At 42.9% G+C, this 21,202-nt stretch overlaps 1 protein-coding gene across 1 annotated transcript in view; it reads left to right on the forward strand.

Annotated features, from left to right (window-relative positions):
- Nucleotides 1-21,202, forward strand: part of LOC117509055 (spectrin beta chain, non-erythrocytic 4-like) — a 301,034-nt gene that overhangs the window by 13,385 nt on the left and 266,447 nt on the right. Inside the window, 3 exon segments of the mRNA XM_034168865.1 lie at nt 7,642-7,799; nt 7,889-8,040; nt 13,629-13,802. Coding sequence (XP_034024756.1) covers nt 7,655-7,799; nt 7,889-8,040; nt 13,629-13,802 — 471 coding nt within the window. The 5' untranslated portion in view covers nt 7,642-7,654.

Below are 21,202 nucleotides of genomic sequence, written 5' to 3' on the forward strand. Positions count from 1 at the left end.
TATGGATGAATTCTGACACAGTTATTTCATTATCTGCTGTGTGTAAAATTGAGTCTTAATTCTCCCAACTACATATTGTCACATCCGGGCCACCGTAGGGGGCACATTATGATTATTGACCTTATTTTGAAGAGATTGAAGAGTTGGCTGTTCTTCCTGTTGCCCTCTAATGTGTACAGCCAGCGTTAAAAAGACATTGAATAAGTCCAAGATTTTTACATTTGTCCAGCCACAGTCAATCAGCCAGGAAGCACAGACATCACTAACAGCTAGCAGTGCTAACAGCTTCAAAGTCCCGTGTTGAAGTTGCTATTGTACGGCTCCGTTAGCTTCTGGTAATAAATGCTTCTGTAACACGATGAAGCTAAATCCAGCCGCCGCAGTGTTTATGGGGTCTGCAGCATCTGTAGAATTTGACAAGTTCTTATCGCGTTTTTTAATGGCTCCTCTAACTTGTTAGCGTGCACTAGCATCTAGCTAACAGCGTAAGTGAGAGAACATTATTTAGATAGAGGCTTTCACAGAGTCACAAAGTGTGTTAAAATAGAACGTAAACCTAATTTAACATAGATCATAGTTCGGAATACTCCGTGAGGTGAGTATTCCGGGAAGTCCATTATTTTTCTGCCTGTGGAAAATTGTCCCCCCACCCCCAGAGCGGTCCAACTTAGATTTCAGGTATGTATTTGCTGGAACATTGTGTTGTTTTCAAAATGGATTGGAAATGTCTCCAGTGAGCCGCTGTAGCAGACATGAAGTCTCACGTTTTCACGTCGTCATCACAAACGTTTAAGACACAAATGTAACACAGAATCCCATTTATCAAGAGCCGCTGATCGTACAGGCAGCAGCCAATGAGAGACGCTGTTACAGATTTTACCCTGAAGTCCGTGGCGTTCTGAAAACAACCATGACAAAGCAAATCATGGACGGATATGCTGTTCTGTAGCAAGGAGATGATTTAAACTGAGGCAGTCCCAAAAAAGTCAAGTGGGCGGGCGTGCGTCTTCTGTGCACATGAGTTCATATCAGTCTCTGTCCGTGTGTGTGTGGAGTCTGGAGTGGCCTTGATGACTGCAGACTGTAGGGGAGGGCAGATGAAGAGGAGCCAGATGCTTCACTAAGGCCGTTGAAATCCTTCTGGAGGAAAACAAATGGGGCATTTTAACCTTCGTTAGCTGATAAGGCTGCCATGTTTGGGTTAGGCAGAGAAGCACAGCGTTCCAATATGGCCTCTCTCTAACCGTCTAGATCCAATTGTGAATATTCACTGGTCTCCAGCATCAGTTCCTTTGCAAGGCAGACATTTGCACTGAGATGATTTCCAATTTGTGTTTAAGTTCAAGAGTTAACACAGTCTGAGACTGTACTGCCTTGCCCACCTCATTACCGTATTTTCCGGACTATAAGTCGCACCGGAGTATAAGTCGCACCAGCCACTTTATCCATTATAAAGAAAAATAAACCATAGATAAGTCGCACTGGAGTATAAGTCGCATGGACATACAGGTATGTTAACTTAACATGAAAGTTCAGATGATAATATTATGATATTATGATGATAATATCTGCACATTGTTCGAGCACCCATGTGCGGACTCGTTCCTATAGCTGTGGCCGTCTAGCTTTTAGCCCGCGATTAGCTTTTTTTGTTTTTTTTCATGGTGGTTAGAGTAACCTTTGCTTTCCTCCAGTCCCTCACAAGTTTCTCACTCACTCCAAACTCTCTCTCTGCTGATCAATTACCATTTTCGGATGCATATTTCACCAGTCGCAACTTGTAATCTGCAGAGTATCCTTTTCTTTTTGGTGGCATTTTTTTCTGGCCTTCTCCATTGTCTTAAGTTATCAGTAATGTTGAAATTTCTATTTTTCTATGGTAGTCAGAAGTCACAGGAACAGTCACACAAGCCTTGAGCGCCCTCTCGTGAGCTGCATTTTACCTATGGATATGTTTGCATTTTGCGGACCACATTGCGAGCCGAACCATGCAGCACCTACCTGCGCAGCTCATGACCTCCCTGTGGTGTCGAAGCCAGCTCCTTCCAAGTGCAGATACTAATCCTCCGCCGTCGCTCACCCAGTGCTCCCACACAGCTCTGAGCATCAACTCTGCTCACACTGATATCCAAGGGTTGAAGCTGTTTTGTTAGCCCTCCCGGAATAAGCACCGTGTTCGTCTGCTTCACACGCTGTTTCACAATCATTGTCTGGGTGAAGTGAGGAATACGTGTCCAATGTTCTGTTCTCTGATTGGTTATCGCGACCAGCGTGACCTATAGGACGGCTGCCATACTACAGTGCCCATGATGCATTGCATTTCCGGCCATTTTAAATCTTAGAGCGACTCTGTCACATAAATTATTTTATTACGGTAAATTAATTGAGAATATATCGGTATATTTTTCATTTATAAGTCGCACTGGAGTATAGGTCGCACCCCCTGCCAAAACATGTAAAAAAGTGCGACTTATAGTCCGGAAAATACGGTAATTATGATGGACAGGTGTGGGGTTGTGGTTTTGGTAGCAGCCGTCGTGCCAATTTTCTGGTAGATCAGGGCAGCGCCTAATCCAAGCACCAAAAGCCCTCCTGCCATAAAAGCAAATAAGAATAAATCCTGAATGTCTTCCATGGAGAGTGCTGCCAAGCACACAAAGCGCCACTTCTCCTAGGCATCAAGAACATAGCCTGCAGGATAGGTTCCATCTGGGCATGCAGGGTCCCCCAGCCCCGATGTCCTTGTTGAAAAGATGTTGTCAATAGCGTTGCAAGACCAGCTGATCAAATCTATGGTTATGCCAAATATAGTTTGAAGAATTCACAGTCTGGTAGTGTTGGCACTTTTGAAGGTTGGGGCAGAGATAGAGAAAGACAGAAAGAGAGGAGAGAGGCAGAGATGTGGCCGCCCTCACCGGAGTCCCAACCGAGTCCCAGACGTGGTTGTTATAATGGCGTGACAGTGCCATGGGGCCGAGAACCAACTCACAAATAACTCCCCCTGTTGTTTTAGTTCCATCTTTAGGACTTTCTGCAGCACACAAACGCGTCATATGAAACACAAAGAGCTGTTTTACCATCCGCTACTGTTCTGGTGTCGAGGTCTTAGTTTGTTTGACTTGTGTTGGGGTGGAGCAGTGTCGTAGTGGTTCGCACTGCTACCTCAGACGGTTGTGTGATCGCTTCCCACCTGGTCCTTTCTGTGTGGAGTTTGTGTGTTTTCTGCTCCCTGAAGTGTGTCTTCTTCACACTTCAAAGCTGTGCAGGTTCTGTGAACTGGGAAGGTTTAGATTTACAGTCGGTGTGTTTGTGACCCTGTGACAGACTGGCGTCCTGTCCAGGGTGAGCCCCGCCTCTCGCCCAATGACTGCATGATAGGCTCCACCCTCAGTGATCCTAACTGGAGTAAGAAGGTTTAGAAAATGGACGTTTGACTCGTGTTGCACTGCAGGTCTTTCCTGCATTAAAAAGTGCTGTCATGTTGGTTTTCTCTGTGGGGGCGGGAGCTGCTTCTGTTGCGCGCACACACACACACACACACCTCTCTCTCACTGTTGCACTGACGATATGTTGTTGTTTTATGGTGATTTAAGTGCAGTGGGGGGGGGGGGGGTCACTCTGGAGGGTGACTCTGGGTGGAGTGCTTCCCTCTGCCAAGGCTCAACCTTCACCTGTGTTCATTTAAAGTCGTGCACACAGACAGTGACTCAGGTTTTACAAAACCACAATGGAGCTGAAATGAACCAGTCAAAATGCACAAAAAAAAAATCACATGAACCATGAGCAGGGCTGGAGGTCAAAGTTTCAGTGCAGAAGGCTCCCACTTCAAATCCCACCCCTCCCACATTTCTCCATATAATGTGGAGTTGCCTCACACTCTAAAAAAGAACCACTGTCTCAGCGAAAAAAAGTGATGTAACAATTTGCACAGATTTTTTTTTTTTTTTAAGTTATTTCAACTTGTGGCATTAACTCAGTGATGGCTGCATTTTCCCTGATGGTCTAGTGAGTACGTGCGTACCCCCCCAAGACTGAAAATCACAGAGGTCCTCAGTCCCCCAGGTGCTCCCGGTGTGTGTATGGCTGCACCCTGTCTTCTGTGTGTGTTTGAGAATGTGAGGCATCATTGTCATAACTTTTGATTCAGATGGAAAGGTGACATATAAATGTATTCTATTTATCAAGTCATTTTTAACATAACCAGGTGACACACACACACAGAGTGTGCATAATATTTTTAAACAATTCAAGGAATCTGGAGGAATTTCCGAGTGTAAAGTTTAGCCTCAGCTGAACACCCGTGTTCGCTGATATGTCAGGCGGCACTGCATTGAAAACCATCATTCATAAATAGCCGATATAACCATGGGGGCAAGAAATTACTTTGGGAAACCTTTGTCAAGTACAACAATATGCAGTTACATTCACGAATGCCATTTCATTCTACACAAAGGAATCCTTATGTTAACCTTGTCTAGAAGTGGCATCAGCTTCTCTGGCCTCAGAGGCATCTTCTGTATGTGGTTAAAAAATATCTGCTGTGAACTCCGACCCAAAGATGAACAGGACCATCTAGAGCAGGGGTGGGCAATTATTTTCTTTTCAAAATGTTTTTATTAATTTTCCAAACCAAATATAAAAACAACAGTGGCATACAGGAAATCTACATTACAGATATAATAACAACAACAATAGAGCAAAACATCCCCATTGTTGGACAGGTACAAGTTTGGAAGGTACAGTTAAATGACCCACCCTCCCATACGTTATACATACACCTGTATACAAATTCACCTTAGTCATACCGAGACAGAGGTAGAACATTGACCCATTGATTAGTTAAATTAATCTAAAATCGTTGTTTCATTGACACACTGTATGTTACAAATGAGCAGTTAACATATTGGAAACAAAAAAGAATGTACAGACAGACCATTTAAAATGTGGGAGATTGTTTTTTTTTTAAATACACATTTCCGCTGCATAATTTAAAATTTGAAAAGTTTGAATTCCCAAGTCAGAATATCACCCGGCTGGGGGCGTTCACCTCAGAGTGTGAAAACCTCACCTTGTCCTTCTGAATCAGATTTTGACATCCCTCTATAATGTCAAAAAACAAAATAAAATTGAAAAAGTAAAGGTCCAGCTTTCCTCCTCGAGTCAGCAGGTGCATTTCTGGAAAACGTCGTATTACTCTGCATTTTACTTTGCATTTGTCGCCATTTCTCAGCATGTGATGTACATTTTAGGAAAAAGAAACATTCCGATGGCTGACATACAGTGAAACGAACACTGCTTCATCCGATAAGACTCTGAGGACATGACCTGGACTTTGAGTCATCAAATGTGGAAAAACGTCCAGCAGCATTGGACATTCACGTGTAAACAGCTTTGATCCACAGAGGTGTGACATATGAAAACAGAAAACCCAGTGTGATATCAGCTGGAGAGAAGATGAAGCGCGTGTGCGTGTGTGTCTGATCCACGTACACAGCGCCTGTGCCTGCATGAGGTGATCAGAAACAGCAGCATTTTGAAAAAAGGCAGAGAGAGAGAGAGAGTTAGTCACCCCCCCCCCCCCCCCCCCCCGTCTCATACGCGTGTATTTCGGGTGTACAGACAGCAATTAGTTTTGATATTTGAGAGATTTGAGAAATATTTGCTGTGTTTGCAGTGTGTATTATTTTGGTGGTGTATTTAGCGTGTGTGCTTAGTGTGGTGTTTTTTTTTTTTTGTAAAAATGAGGCGTCTTATGAATGTTGAACAAGCGCTTCAGTTTTTTTTTTTTTTTTTTGGAGCAAGACGGAGCCATCAGCGTGTCATCAGAGTCTGAACCAGACAGTGAGGATTCTGATGATGAAGGAGATGATCCCTCTTTTGTTCTGGACGAGGAACCAGAGCAGGTGGATCCACCGATGTGCGCACAGATGTCCACATTGGGTCGGATCACATGCTTCTGTTTGTAGCTGAGCTCCGTCCCAGCGCCGAGTCCTGGAACGCAGAGATGCAGACACACACTGCTCCAGCTATGGCTTCAGGCGCATTTCGTTTAAAGCATCAAGATCAGCATTAGCTTTGTTTTTGTTTTGTTCCTCTTTCGTCCCTTTTGCACTCTTGAATCGCATGCTATTGGGTGATAAAGCTCGTTCATCAACCTTTTCTCAATGATTTGTGACTTTATTCCCTTCGTTCAGTAATCGTTGTGTGCCTTGTGTCTGGACCTTAAGAAGTTAGACACAAATACATCCCCCGTACGGATGTCATGGATCAAAACAGTTTTTATACCAGGATGTAAACATGTTTATTTCTGCTCTAAAGCTGGACATTTTAACATGGGCTTCAGTGGGAATCTGCTGGCTTTTAGAGCCAACCTCAAGTGGCTATTCAAGGAAGTGCAACTTCTTCCCTCTTCCAGGTGTGCTTAATTTTTGAAGGTTAGAACTTCAGTTTTCATGAGTAAAACATCTCAGACATTCTTTATATGTGCAGGTTTTTGTCCTTGCACATGTGCAGCTGGGCATATGTCTTTGTTTTTGTGTTGTTGGCTTCACAGACACCTCATCACACCTGTGTTTGTTCTGAGGGCAGAAAACGTAAATAAACAACTGAAGATTGGTGCAGAAACTCAAGGTGTCCCGGCTCCGTGTCCACGAGGCCCCGCCCACCACAGCACACGCTCACTGTTCTGAACTGTGTCAGATGTTCTGATGAGGCTCTCCCTTTGTCATATTTGTAATGCATGAATTGTATTCCTTCAGGCCAGAGGGCCGCATGAGGACGCGGGTTTGAGTCCCGCTGGGACCGACACATTCAGCCACAGAGAGGAGCTCTTACAAAAACACAAAACATTTATGATGTCACTGCTGTGCACCGTCACTACGTGTGTCTGTCCTCCATCTGCTCCATGTGTGCACGAGGACAAAGAGAGGAGGGGGAGGGGCAGGGGGCGTGTCTCTCTGCTGCACAGAAACCTTTGATTTGTCAAATAAAAAGAAGACGTACTGAGAGCAGGTGTGTTGTTTTGTGAGAGGAATCACACATTACGCAAAATAATTTATTTTTTTGAAGAAATACTATATGTTCAGGTTGTAACATTAAATTAATAATTTTGTAATTTAAGAAAAAAATTGATTATTTAACGTAATCATTTGAAGACAAAATGACAGAAATGTGGATTTATTTCAGTTTTTACATCTTGATCATTTATGAGACAATTTATTTTCTTGCATCATTTTGAAGCCTGAACAGTTTCTTTCCTCACGTTTCTTCCTCCACACTTTTATTTTGGTCACATGCTGCTGTTGGAGAAACGAGATCTGACAGATAATCTCTTGTCATAAAAGATTTTATTTTGAGAACCTCTGTTGTTCTGATGAAGATATTCGAAGGGAGATATCCTGTTACTGATTGGAATTGTAGAGTCAGTCAGTGAGTCTGCAGATTTACTGGAACTACATAAGAACTACTGCATATTCAGCCGTGAAATTTTGGGCCACATTGGCATCTTTAAAGATAAAAAATAAAGACCTGGTGGACGGTCCTGGTGACGTGCACCAGTTATGTTTTTCTGAGTGCACTTAGCTCTTCTGCTTTAAATGTTGTTTTGGTTGTGTGTGTGTGTTGCGCGTGTGTGTGTTGCAGAGCGTGGTGCGCGATGGCTAATGCGTCCCCAGACCTGGACAACGCCGAAGCCCAGCGACAGCTCAACAATAACAACCGGCCAGTCAGCTCGGGCTTCTGGGAGACGGAGTGCACCAGCTCCAAACTCTTCGAGTGCTCTCGAATCAAAGCGCTGGCAGGTCAGAGGTCACAGGATCAAAGATGTGTGCCTCCTGGCGTTCTTTTATCGACATGTGACATGTGAGGCTGACTGTGTTGTTTTCCTCAGATGAGCGGGACGCAGTGCAGAAGAAGACTTTCACAAAGTGGGTGAACTCTCACCTGGCCAGAGTGTCGTGTCGCATCTTGGACCTGTACAACGACCTGAGAGATGGATATATGCTCACCAGGCTGCTGGAGGTCCTCAGCGGAGAGCTGCTGGTACAGACTTTACACCCACTCTTCAAACATTTTCAAACATCTTCACCTACTCGTCAAACATTTTCACCCACTCCTTCAGGCATCTTGAGACATCTTCATCCACTCCTTCAGACATTTTCACCCACTTCTTCAGAGATCTTAAGACATCTTCACCCACTCCTTCAGACATCTTAAAACATCATCCACACCTTTAAACATCTTCACCTACTCCTTCAAACCTCACCCACTCCTTCAAACATCTTAAGACATCATCCACACCTTCAAACATCTTCACCTACTCCTTCAAACATCTCCAGACATCTTCACCCACTCCTTCAGACATCTTAAGACATCATCCACACCTTCAAACATCTTCACCCACTCCTTCAGACATCTCCAGACATCTTCACCCACTCCTTCAAACATCTTAAGACATCATCCACACCTTCAAACATCTTCACCTACTCCTTCAAACATCTCCAGACATCTTCACCCACTCCTTCAGACATCTTGGTCCACTCCTTCAAACATCTTCTCAGGGCTTCAGCTATCAATTATTTTAGTAATCAAGTATTCTATTGATTATTCTGGTGATTAATCGAGTAAATGGATAAAAAGTACTTTTGCGTTTTTAAACATCAATAGTCCAGGGCTCTTCCTAAGTAATGGCACAATGTCTCTGTGCCAAAATCTTAGTAAATCAGAAGAGACATGCACATCCAAGATGTGCAAAAAAGCCGTGCTGGATCAAAAAAGTGACAAATATCAAAGCAAAAATCCACACAACCTGAGTGCTCCCATACAAAAATCTTTATTTGGACACAAATTAGACACCCTCTCTACTTTTAAGATTAGGCTTAAAACTTTCCTTTTTGCTAAAGCTTATAGTTAGGGCTGGATCAGGTGACCCTGAACCATCCCTTAGTTATGCTGCTATAGACGTAGACTGCTGGGGGGTTCCCATGATGCACTGTTTCTTTCTCTTTTTGCTCTGTATGCACCACTCTGCATTTAATCATTAGTGATCGATCTCTGCTCCCCTCCACAGCATGTCTTTTTCCTGGTTCTCTCCCTCAGCCCCAACCAGTCTCAGCAGAAGACTGCCCCTCCCTGAGCCTGGTTCTGCTGGAGGTTTCTTCCTGTTAAAAGGGAGTTTTTCCTTCCCACTGTAGCCAAGTGCTTGCTCACAGGGGGTCGTTTTGACCGTTGGGGTTTTACATAATTATTGTATGGCCTTGCCTTACAATATAAAGCGCCTTGGGGCAACTGTTTGTTGTGATTTGGCGCTATATAAAAAAAAAAATTGATTGATTGATTGAAATAGCTGCGCCAAAATCTTGACATTTTGCTGAAATGGCAATGGGGTATGGTTTCTGTTTTGTTTTTCCCCAGCTTGTAAAATTTAACCTTTTTTTTAATGTTGGTGGACTGGGTCCCTGCATTATTTTTTTTAATCCCTCTTTCTCTGCAATTCAGCAGATGTATTTCAGCTGGAGGGTGAACATGAAGACTTGCCGTCAGTTTCTTCTTCTTCTTCTTCTTCTTCTTATTATTTTATTTAAGTCACAGTGTTTGTGAAGCGTTGTGTGTTGCCGTGCTGAGAGACGCAGCAGCCAGCCGCCGGTCCCCGTGCAGAGCAGACCGTGTGTTTTTTTTAATAATAGACAAACACACAGCTTCGCTTTAAATGCGCAGTCAGTCTGTTTCAGATGATCAGTGTGGACCCTCTTTCTCTTAAAAGGCTTTATTTTACTCTGTGTGTCATGTTGGAAAGCTGTAGCTTTACACGGCTTATGGGCAGGCCCTAGTCGTCTTCTGTTTTTTTTTTTTCTGGGGACGTTACAGCCACACACAGGCCTGGCATATGTACTACAATGTTAAAAGAAGCTTCGAGGCACAGAATTTGCCTCGAACATTTTTTGTAATCGAATTATTCGAGTTACTCAAATAATCGTTTCAGCCCTAGTCTTCACCCACTCCTTCAAACATCTTCAAACATCATCCACTCCTTCAAACATCATCCACTCCTTCAAACGTCATCCACTCCTTCAAACATCTTCCGATATCGTCTACTCCTTTAAACATCCTTCAAACATCTTCACTCGCTCCTTCAAACATCTTCACTCGCTCCTTCAAAGGCCTTCACCCACTCCTTCATACATCTTCAAGCATCTTCATCCACTCCTTCAAACATTTTTCACCTTCAACTAAACCTAAAAGCGCTTTTAAAAATCACCTTCTTGAGTAAGGTTTTTGTTTGCAGTCAAAACTATGTCCATTTAAAGTATCAATTTAATCAAACATAAATTCAGTAAATTAACTACATTATATATTACATTTTTTTTTTAATTAAATTTGTTTCGCTTTACCATGTGGCTGTTTTTTATATTCACCATCTTTCCCACCACAGCCAGTAAAAAGGTCTGTCTTAGCTTCTGCGATGCTGTTATAATGGTATGACCGCGATCATGGGTCAGAAACCGTCACGAGCAGGTGTAGAAGGCAGAAAAACCAGTGGAAAGCTTCCAGTCTGTTCACATAACATGCTATGCTTCATGAGAGAAGGTTATATTTTATTGCTGAAATTGACAAGGACCTCATATCACAAAACATGGACCATGACACGACAAGATTTGCAGTAATCTACTGCAAATTTGAAAACAGTTGAGAATACAACTTTTTGTGTCTCACTGGCGTTGATAAATATTCACCTCAGAGGGCAAATGGAATCAAGACAATTTAATTTTCAATTTCCATTCCAGGGTATTTGAACGGCCTTGGGATTTCACAGTGTGACTGAACACACTGAGGTAATGTCATGGCTCTGGTACTCCTGGGCACCCCAGAGCAGAGAAGCACACTTTTAAAGATAAACAGCCTCTGTTCAATGCTGATGGTGTTGTTGTAGCCAAAACACACACAGGAGGAACAGTCAAAAAACAGAGTCTGTGTGGAAACAAGCAGATGGTTCAACCATGGAACCAGGCAGTGATTTGGTACATAGACAGTCTGTTATGCAACCGTGTCCATGAGGGAAGCAGCAGTCAGGCTAACAAGATGAACAAGCTGAGTGTCAAAACACTGAACTCAAGCATACCCGGGAAAAAGGCCTAGCAGGATAGACTCGAGGAAATCAAGTGGGCAGTGTGAGTCATCAACGCAAATCAAACACAGAAGAATTAAACACAGAAGAGAACAGGCATGGGAGCTAGACAATCTGGCACTGGAGAAAGGGGCTGTGAACAGCTCCTTACTGCATCACACACTCCAACCAGGAACTGAGAGTGCATTTGAAACTGGAAGTATCCATGAGCAGGAAGTAAAGCCAGTCAAAGTACAAAAGAGGCAGATGTATCAGAAAAAGAGCACGAGAGAAGGACAGCATGGTGGACCATGAACCATGACAGGTAAAAAATAACATCACAAAGTGCAATAATCAATAATTAAGATCCAGTAACATTTGTTATTCTGAAATGGGCCATTCTACGTAATGAATATCTTTAGTTTTGATACTTTAAGTATGTTTTGAGGCTAATATTGTTGTAGTTTTATTTAAGTAACATTTTTAATGCAAAGATTCTAAATTCTGTCATACAAAGTAATCTGTATTTCTCAAACAGGCGAACCGTGGCCTTACACACATCACCAAGTATCAGATGTTGATAAATCCCATGTGTTCTAAACTGCCTCACTTGTGCAACCTCACGGACATTTTCATTCAGAAACACCTGTGATTAGCCATATGTGGCACAAAAAAAACATCTGTTTGTTGCACTTATTCCTCACTGGAGCAAGAGAGCAAAGGATCTTCTGGGCTTGAGACTAGAAGATCCCTGCCTGACTGGAAAATTACCAAGGGCCCTTGGGCAAGGTCTTTAATCCCCTTTTGCTCCCGGTGTGTAGTGAGCGCCTTGTATGGCAGCACCCTGACATTAGGGTGAATGTGAGGCATTATTGTAAAGTGCTTATTATTGTAAAGAGATCACAGCAGTGAGATAAAAAAAATAAATGTGAGTGATGACACTAGGTGGCAACGATGGGTTTTGTGCTCAATCATTCGTTATGACCATTAACTCATGGTGTCATGTTGTTTCGGTTTACCATATTTTGATTACTGAAAATCAGGACACTCTGCCTGGCAATGATTCTAAGTTTACTCAAAGATGCTCAAAGATGAAAAACAATGAAAGCCAGGACATTTTCAGCACTTTCTTAAAAAAAACAAAAAAAAAACAGGACAGGACGTGAAAACAGGACATGTCCTGGGAAAACAGAACCATTTGGTCACCCTAATGTTGTTTCTTACTTTAGACATCATAATCACCTATGAGATTTAAGAAGCCTTAGCAACTTCACCACAAGAACCAGCATAAAACCTTCCAATTAACAGAATATGCAGACAGGTATTTGTCATTACAGTTGTCTCAGAATCCTTTGCATTCCTGTGACAGCAGCAGTGAGTTGTCATTGTAGTTACCCTGTTCTACCACTAAATGTTGTGTGTATGTATAGTCAGAGCTGTGTGTATATATTTACACACATTACTAACTCCAAGTTGGTAAATTCCACACCTCGCATACAAATGTTTGTACACATGGTTTAAGCACAAATCTGTGCTTACGAACAGTTGATAAATCAGGGCAATGGACTTTGTTTTTATCTGTGTTAATACACATGTCTGTCCAGTGGGTGGCAGTAATGCACCAACAGTTTTGCCATGAAAGTTACAAGAAGAAGCTCATGTCATGCTAACTTAGTAATGGTAACGTTCTGCAGTAACGCTGTCTGTTTGCTGTCATAATGATAAAATAGTTTGGACTTGTGAGTAGCTGTAAGAGATACTGCCACATCTGTTCAAACAGCGTTCTGAAAAAACCTCCAGTGTGCATGTGAATGGGGTGGAGCCAAAGGCAGCTGTCTGACACTTGTATTATGAAAAGAAGTGATTGATTATTTTCGGCTTGTTATAAACCAGGAACAGGAGACCTGACAGCAACATCTACAGGACACATTAGACATATTTAAGGATGTTTTAAATTCATTCAGTGGCCTGTTAAGAGGGACAGGAAAAATTGATGCAGCATCATGGGGGCAACAAATGGTGATACTCGCCTGCGGTTATTTCTTTGTGCTGAAATACTGTATATCAGCTTTCTCAAACTTTAATGTAAACTCCTCCATCTTTGTTCTTTTTGTGGTTCATGTCTGTCATAGCGGTAATTCAATCAGCTTCTTCAGACATATCGCAGAGAGGATGTGCTGATGAAGATTTTGGGGGGGGGGGCACATCAGTGCATCAAAAACCAAATGTTTGTGGGCTTTTCTAATGGCTGCCATTTGTTGAGGATCACCACTTCTTTTCATCCATCTGCATCTCACACCATTGAGTGTGGATCGGGTACAGAACTCACCATCACCCAGTGACTGCTGGGACGTGCATCCGCCATGAGCCTTAATTAGAATAAGTGGGTTTAGAAAATGACTAATTACTTCTCATAATTGATGAGTAGACAGAATTGTTTTAATATTTTAATATTTCAGTGATCTGTACAAATGCCCAATGTTGCATGTGACGTGTTGTCATAGTTAATTATCGTGTTCTCCTTCAGCCGAGGCCTACCCGAGGTCGAATGAGGATCCACTGCTTGGAGAATGTTGACAAAGCCCTGCAGTTTCTTAAAGAACAGAGGGTCCACTTGGAGAATGTGGGCTCCCACGACATTGTTGATGGAAACCACCGCCTTACCCTGGGCCTCATCTGGACCATCATCCTACGTTTCCAGGTAAACACACAACACCATGAGAACACAGTGTTAGATCTCCATGGTGCACTTAGAGGGCACAGGACACCAAACCTTTAAGTCATCAACGAGAGATGTAGAGACTGTTTCAGCGGGATGTCCATTATTGTCACTTCTTATGGCGTTTCCTGTTATTTTGTATGGAGGCTGGTATGGTATAATGGCTCCCTGAAGGTAGGACGATAATGTTGTTATCAGCTCACTACTTAGGTGCTCTTTGAACCTGAGTGTTTTTTTTTATACTTGGTATTGTCACACTCATCTATACAATGTGGCTGTACCCCAGCAGCACCACGCGTCACGCCTCCCGACTGCTTGACAGAACCAACGTTCGGGTGATTAAGCTGCCTCAACACTTGCACGAATTCGATCCATGCACTGGCACGCAGTTTAGTGTGCCAATGAGTAAACTCGCTGTAAACTGTTGTAAACTGTCTGTGAACTTTGCCTGACACTTGTGTGACCTAGCCGTGAACATTGCACAACCTATTCACTAACTCTGTGTGTCATTGTGCGCAGGGCATCGCACAATTTACACACAGTGTATAACAGTTTACATCGAGTTTACTCAGTGGCTCGCAACATTGCATGCTGCTGTTTGGATCAAAGTCATGCAAGTGTCGATGTGGCTTTAGTTTAAGTAAACCGTGTGTCACAGTGATGCTCCTTATTGCTAGTTAGATAGATAGATGGATTGTAGGTGGAAACCACCTCCATCTGCGATCCATCGATAATGATGGGCTGCAAAGATGTGGGCCTCTGTCAAAAATCGAGCACCACCTCCTTTGTTTTGGTGGTGGTCAGCAGGAGCTTATTCTGCTGAACACCACCTCCCAAAATCCTCCACCAAGCCCCTGTACTCCCCCACCTCACCCTCCCTAATACATGCCACAATTACAGTGTCATCAGAGAACTTCTGCATGTAGCGTCTACCTGAGTTGTAATGGAAATCAGCAGTATAGGGGGTGAAGAGGAGCTGTGAGAGCACCGTGCCCTGTTTAACTTGCTAACATTAGATGACTTGCTAGTCATCTCAGAGGTATTATATGAGTATAAAACCAGTGTTTTTAGGTTAGAAATGGTTTATTTCAGGCTAACGTTTATAAAATGTAATTAAAAAACATGCTAAAGAAATTTATAAAGAAATACAGCTGTGTATTCCACTATTTTGGATTACTTTGTGGAGCGACCAACCAACGTACATCAGGCTGCCGTCACTCAGACTGGAATTTGCCATGTTGCATTGCTGAGCATTTATTTTGGCCCCATCTATCTTGGTGCCACAGTGACTACTTGTGGCCCACTTTGAAAATGAATGGCAGCTGATCGCTTTGCCTCTGTCTCTTGTAGCTAATGTCACCAGTGGGTAAGTGGGTTTTCTTTGTTTGAGACGTGATAGTGGATATTGTGTCTGTACGCAATGATAATAATGCGATTTGAAGTTGAGGTCTGGCCATCAAATGGCGGGCTGCTAGCATAGACGGCTGACCGACGACCAGCCACAGTGCCCTCCAAAATGATCTTACTGTGGAATTACTAACCTGGCAGAACTATGCACTCTACAAGTACGTCTTTATTATTCCTGCCGACTGAGAGGGGACAGTAGTCATAATTTTTTACTTTTAACCTTGTCAGATCTTCGTGACAAAAGAAGCATGCTGTCATGTTAAAGAACTTGATGCTGGTCATAGAAGGTCTTTGGTTTGATTCCAGGTGTGTGTGTGTGTGTGTGTGTGTGTGTGTGTGTGTATTAGGCTCATTGCTGAGTCACGGTTGTTCGGTTCAGGATCAGTCCAGTGTGTCCCCACTAAATGAGACTGCGCTGCGTCCCGTCCTGCTAAACAGCAGGAGGAGGAGAATGAACAGAGGGATGGATGACAAAAGGTGTTCTGCTGTGGTGTTTTTTTTTTTCTCCCAGTCAGGTTAATGACTACGTTTACATGCAGCCAATAACCCTTTCATAACCGGAATATTAGCAATAACCTGGTTGCACACGGCCATGTAAACACCCACAAAAACCCGAATAAGACTCCTGGGTTACTCGTTTTCTATCCCGAATATCAGGTTATACAAACGTGCATCGGGATATCCCCATAGAAAGGAACATTATTTTGTGTAATGCGCATGTTATCCACAAGGAATCTTGGTCTTTTGAGTACGCAACTACTTGTATGCGGCATGCGCAACCCTCCGGACACCACAGAAGCAGAGGTAAACAGGTATGCCAAAATCCAGACGCGGCAGCACAGCACCACACTTTTGGAGCGAGGAGGAAACAGAATACTTCATTAGTATCATGAAAGACATGAATATAATGTCTTTTATTGATGATAGAAAGAGGAAGAAGAAACGGAAATGATGCATATTTGCGTGATGACGTTCGCCGTGCGTCAGGACGTTGTCCATGCATCGCTGTTTAGATGGGGATATTCCAAATGATACCAGTGACCATTTATACAGGAGTAACTCTGTTTGCTTATGCATGTAAATGGGTTATTCCTAATGATTCAGAAACCGGAATATTGACCTTAACCCGAATATTAAAGGCATGTAAACATAGTCAATGTCTCATTGTGGCAGTTCAGGGTTGGTTGCAGCCCGGGGCTCCTCCTTGTTACGCCTCGGCGCTCCAACACGTTCCACAGTCTTCAGCTTCCTGTGGCTGTGTGTCGTCTTTCTGAGTTGAACACATTTAAAAGCCCGTGACCAGAATTAGCTGCTTACATGATAGCAAAGAAGATGAATTAGCATTTTATTACCCGAGGCCAACATATGGATGTCGGGTATTGCGAAGACCTGGCGACGTCTGTCTGTCTGTCCGCCCGCCCGCCCATCTATCCGTCCATCTGTCTGTCTGTCCGTCCATCTGTCTGTGCTTAGCATAAGTCCATAATTCCAGTTCTGTTACTGCCACAGTCCTCAAATTCACAGGGAACATTCTTGGAACACGTACCTTCGACATGTTCAAAGATGGCTAACCTTGACATATTTTAAGAGGTTTAAAAAGTCGCATTCTGTTTGAATCTGATCCGTTTTGTGTTTGAGTAATGTCGTGCGTTGGTTTAAAGATAAATGTGCTTTTGTAAAATATTCCATTTTTATTTGTAAAAACAGGCATTTTTACGGAGCCCTGGAAGTGTCATCGCAATTGCATGTTTTAAAACTTTTATGATGTTGTAAAACGTGCACTCAATATTAGTAAGTCTTCTTCTTTGTCTTTCGGCTGTTCCCGTTAGGGGTCGCCACAGCAGATCAATCGTTTCCATCTCATCCTGTCCTCTGTATCTTCCTCTGTCACACCAACCACCTGCATGTCCTCTCTCAGCACATCCATGAACCTCCTCTTTGGTCTCCCTCTTCTCCTCCTGCCTGGTGGCTCCATCCTCAGCATCCTTCTCCCTATATACCCTGGGTCCCTCCTCTGCACATGTCAAAACCATCTCAATCTCGCCTCTCTGACTTTGTCTCCAAACCGTCCCACCTGAGCTGTCCCTCTGATATGTTCATTCTTAATCTTGTCCATTCTTGTCACTCCCAAAGAGAATCTCAACATCTTCAGCTCTGCCACCTCCAGCTCTGCCTCCTGTCTTTTTGTTAGTGCCACTGTCTCTAAATCATACAACATAGCTGGTCTCACTACTGTTTTGTAAACTTTCCCCTTCACTCTTGCTGATATTCTTCGGTCACAAATCACTCCTGCCACCTTTCTCCACCCACTCCACCCTGCCTGCACTCTCTTCTTCACCTCTCTACCACACTCTCCATTACTTTGAACAGTTGACCCCAAATATTTAAACTCATCTACTTTCACCACTTCTACTCCTTGTAACTGCACTGTTCCACTGGGCTCCCTCTCATTCACACACATGTACTCAGTCTTGCTTCTACTGACTTTCATTCCCCTTCTCTCCAAAGCATATCTCCACTTCTCCAGACTAGACTCAACTTGCTCTCTACTCTCACTACAGATCACAATGTCATCTGCAAACATCATAGTCCATGGGGACTCCTGTCTGATCTCATCCGTCAACCTGTCCATCACCACTGCAAACAAGAAAGGACTCAGAGCTGATCCTTGGTGTAATCCCACCTCCACCTTGAATGAGTCTGTCATTCCGACTGCGCATCTCACCACTGTCACACTATTCTTGTACATGTCCTGCACTGCCCTAACATACTTCTCTGCCACTCCAGACTTCCTCATACAATGCCACAACTCTTCTCTTGGCACCCTATCATAAGCTTTTTCTAAGTCCACAAACACACAATGTAACTCTTTCTGTCCTTCTCTGTACTTTTCCAACAGTATTCTCAGAGCAAACATTGCATCTGTAGTGCTCTTTCTCGGCATGAAACCATATTGCTGCTCACAGATCTTCACCTGTTTTCTAAGCCTAGCTTCTACTACTCTTTCCCATAACTTCATGCTGTGGCTGATCAGCTTTATGCCTCTGTAGTTACTGCAGCTCTGCACATCACCCTTGTTCTTGAAAATAGGAACCAGCACACTTCGTCTCCACTCCTCAGGCATCCTCTCACTTTCCAAGATTTTATTAAACAATCTGGTTAGAAACTCTACTGCCATCTCTCCTAGACATTTCCATGCCTCCATTGGAATGTCATCTGGACCAACTGCCTTTCCACTCTTCATCCTCTTCATAGCAGCCCTCACTTCTTCCTTGCTAATCTCTTTTACTTCCTGATTTACTCTCGCCACATCATCCAGCCTTTTCTCTCGCTCATTTTCTTTATTCATCAGCTCTTCAAAATATTCCCTCCACCTTCTCAGCACACACTCCTCACTTGTCAGCACATTACCATGTGCATCTTTTACCACCCTAACCTGCTGCACATCCTTTCCAGCTCTGTCCCTTTGTCTGGCCAATCGGTACAAGTCCTTTTCTCCTTCCTTACTATTCAACTTCTTGTACAGCTCGCAATATGCCTTTTCCTTTGCTTTTGCCACTTCTCTTTTCGCCTTACGCCGCATCTCCTTGTACTCCTGTCTACTTTCTTCATCTCGCCGACTGTCCCAAAACTTTTTCACCAACCTCTTTCTCCTTATGCTTTCCTGGACCTCTTCATTCCACCACCAAGTCTCCTTGTCTTCCTTCCACTGTCCAGATGTCATACCCAGTACTGCCCTAGCTGTCTCCCTCACCACATCTGCAGTACTTTTCCAGTTGTCCAAAATTGCTTCCCCTCCAACTAGTGCTTCTCTCACCTGCTCGCTAAATTTCACACAACAGTCTTCCTCCTTCAGCTTCCACCATCTGATCCTTTGTTGAGCTCTCACTCTCTTCTTCTTCTTTACCTCTAAAGTCATCCTACAAACAACCATCCTATGCTGTCTAGTGACTCTGTCTCCTGCTACCACCTTACAGTCTGTAAGTAAATTTATTTATATAGTGCCTTTCACAGACATAAGGCCATGTACACACATTGTCGGGTATTTGTAAAACCGAATTTCTTACCCTTTCAGTTTGGGGAAAAAACTTCATCCACACTACGTCGTTTAAAAAAAAAAAATCCATCCACATCGAACCGTATAAATGTGTTGTAATTAGTCTGCCAAACCTTTGGGTGGCGGTACTGATTAAAATTCTATCCAATCAGGAACCTTATTGTCTTGTCGTCACTTCCACAAAAACTAAAAACATGGCGCCAACCTCGTTCATGTGGACCGATAAGGAGTCGGAATTACTTCTAACCGTAGTTTTAGAATACAAAGTTAACAAATATATGCACACAAAAAGCGCCTGGACAATGGACAATACCAACACTTTGAGAGCAGCCATGTACCCAGACGTTTAATACTGCCATGAACACTCCTGGCCAGTAGATGGCAGTAGCGGCCTTGAAAAAATGTCAAACAAAATTCCAGATAATCTGTGTCTGCTACATTTAAGATGCGTGGAATTTAACAAAGGCAAATACACTAACGTCTATAAACCCAGAGAATATATTCACGAGAGTTTTAAGCACTAGAGTTTATGCTGTTATCTGTGGACCCTGAACAGAGTGTCTGAAATGCATTTGTCCTGTCGTGAACGTCTGAGATTACCTTATGCTACCCATAATGCATTGCTGCCTGGCACAGCACAAAACCTTAAAAAGTAGCACATTACTTTAAAACGAAAACATATATCTGATATTTTCACTTTATAAACTTCAGACATGACAATAATTTTAAATAACTTGTCTAAAATGAGTAGTTAAAATTTGAACCATAAGTTAAACATGTATGCCTCTGGATGACTTGGTAACATTGCGATTATATTAGTATGGTGTTAAAGGAAATGACTTTTTTTTTGGTCACCAGTTCTCCTTTGCTTACAGACCATAGAGTGGTTTCTGATTGCAGAGGGTAGTACAACATGCCTATTAGGAAACTTTTAACAGGTAGGTCTCAACAGCTTTAACAGTTTTAAAAATGTTTTTCACTGTTCAGCTTAGTTTAGTACGTTATCGGTCTAAAAGTTATCGGACGGTAATTCATCGGAAGATAATTAGTCCGATGATGGTTTTTAAATTTATCTAAAAAATAATCCGATAATGAAAACTAGTGATGGCAATTTTGAGGCCTCATGAACCAATGAGCCACTTCAACACAACTGGCTGAAAATTGACACACTGCTTTGAGACGTTTGATACAGTTTGAAGGGTGACATCTGCTGGATTGTTTTGAGAATTACCCTGAGCGAGTGCTGTGACAAATGTTTGCAGTAATTCATGACTGATGTGGTTTGTCCTTGAAAAATGTCATCTTCATTATTGTGTCTTTCTTAATGTAATAAATAGTCCCTACAGATGCACACATACTGGTTATGAAAGCCTTTATTGTAGGCTACGAGGGCTGTCCATAAAGTATAGGTCCTTTTTATTTTTTTCAAAAATTATATGGATTTCATTCATATGTTTTTATGTCAGACATGCTTGAACCCTCGTGCGCATGCGTGAGTTTTTCCACGCCTGTCGGTGACGTCATTCGCCTGTGAGCACTCCTTGTGGGAGGAGTCGTCCAGCCCCTCGTCGGAATTCCTTTGTCTGAGAAGTTGCTGAGAGACTGGCGCTTTGTTTGATCAAAATTTTTTCTAAACCTGTGAGACACATCGAAGTGGACACGGTTCGAAAAATTAAGCTGGTTTTCGGTGAAAATTTTAACAGCTGATGAGAGATTTTGAGGTGACACTGTCGCTTTAAGGACTTCCCACAGTGCAAGACGTCGCGCAGTGCTCTCAGGCGCCGTCGTCAGCCTGTTTCAAGCTGAAAACCTCCACATTTCAGGCTCTATTGATCTAGGACGTCGTGAGAGAACAGAAGTTTCAGCATTTTATCTGGGTATTCCACTGTTAAAGGAGATTTTTTTAATGAAAGACGTG

This window comes from Thalassophryne amazonica, chromosome 4 (genome assembly GCF_902500255.1).
Source record: "Thalassophryne amazonica chromosome 4, fThaAma1.1, whole genome shotgun sequence".
Lineage (NCBI taxonomy): Eukaryota > Metazoa > Chordata > Actinopteri > Batrachoidiformes > Batrachoididae > Thalassophryne > Thalassophryne amazonica.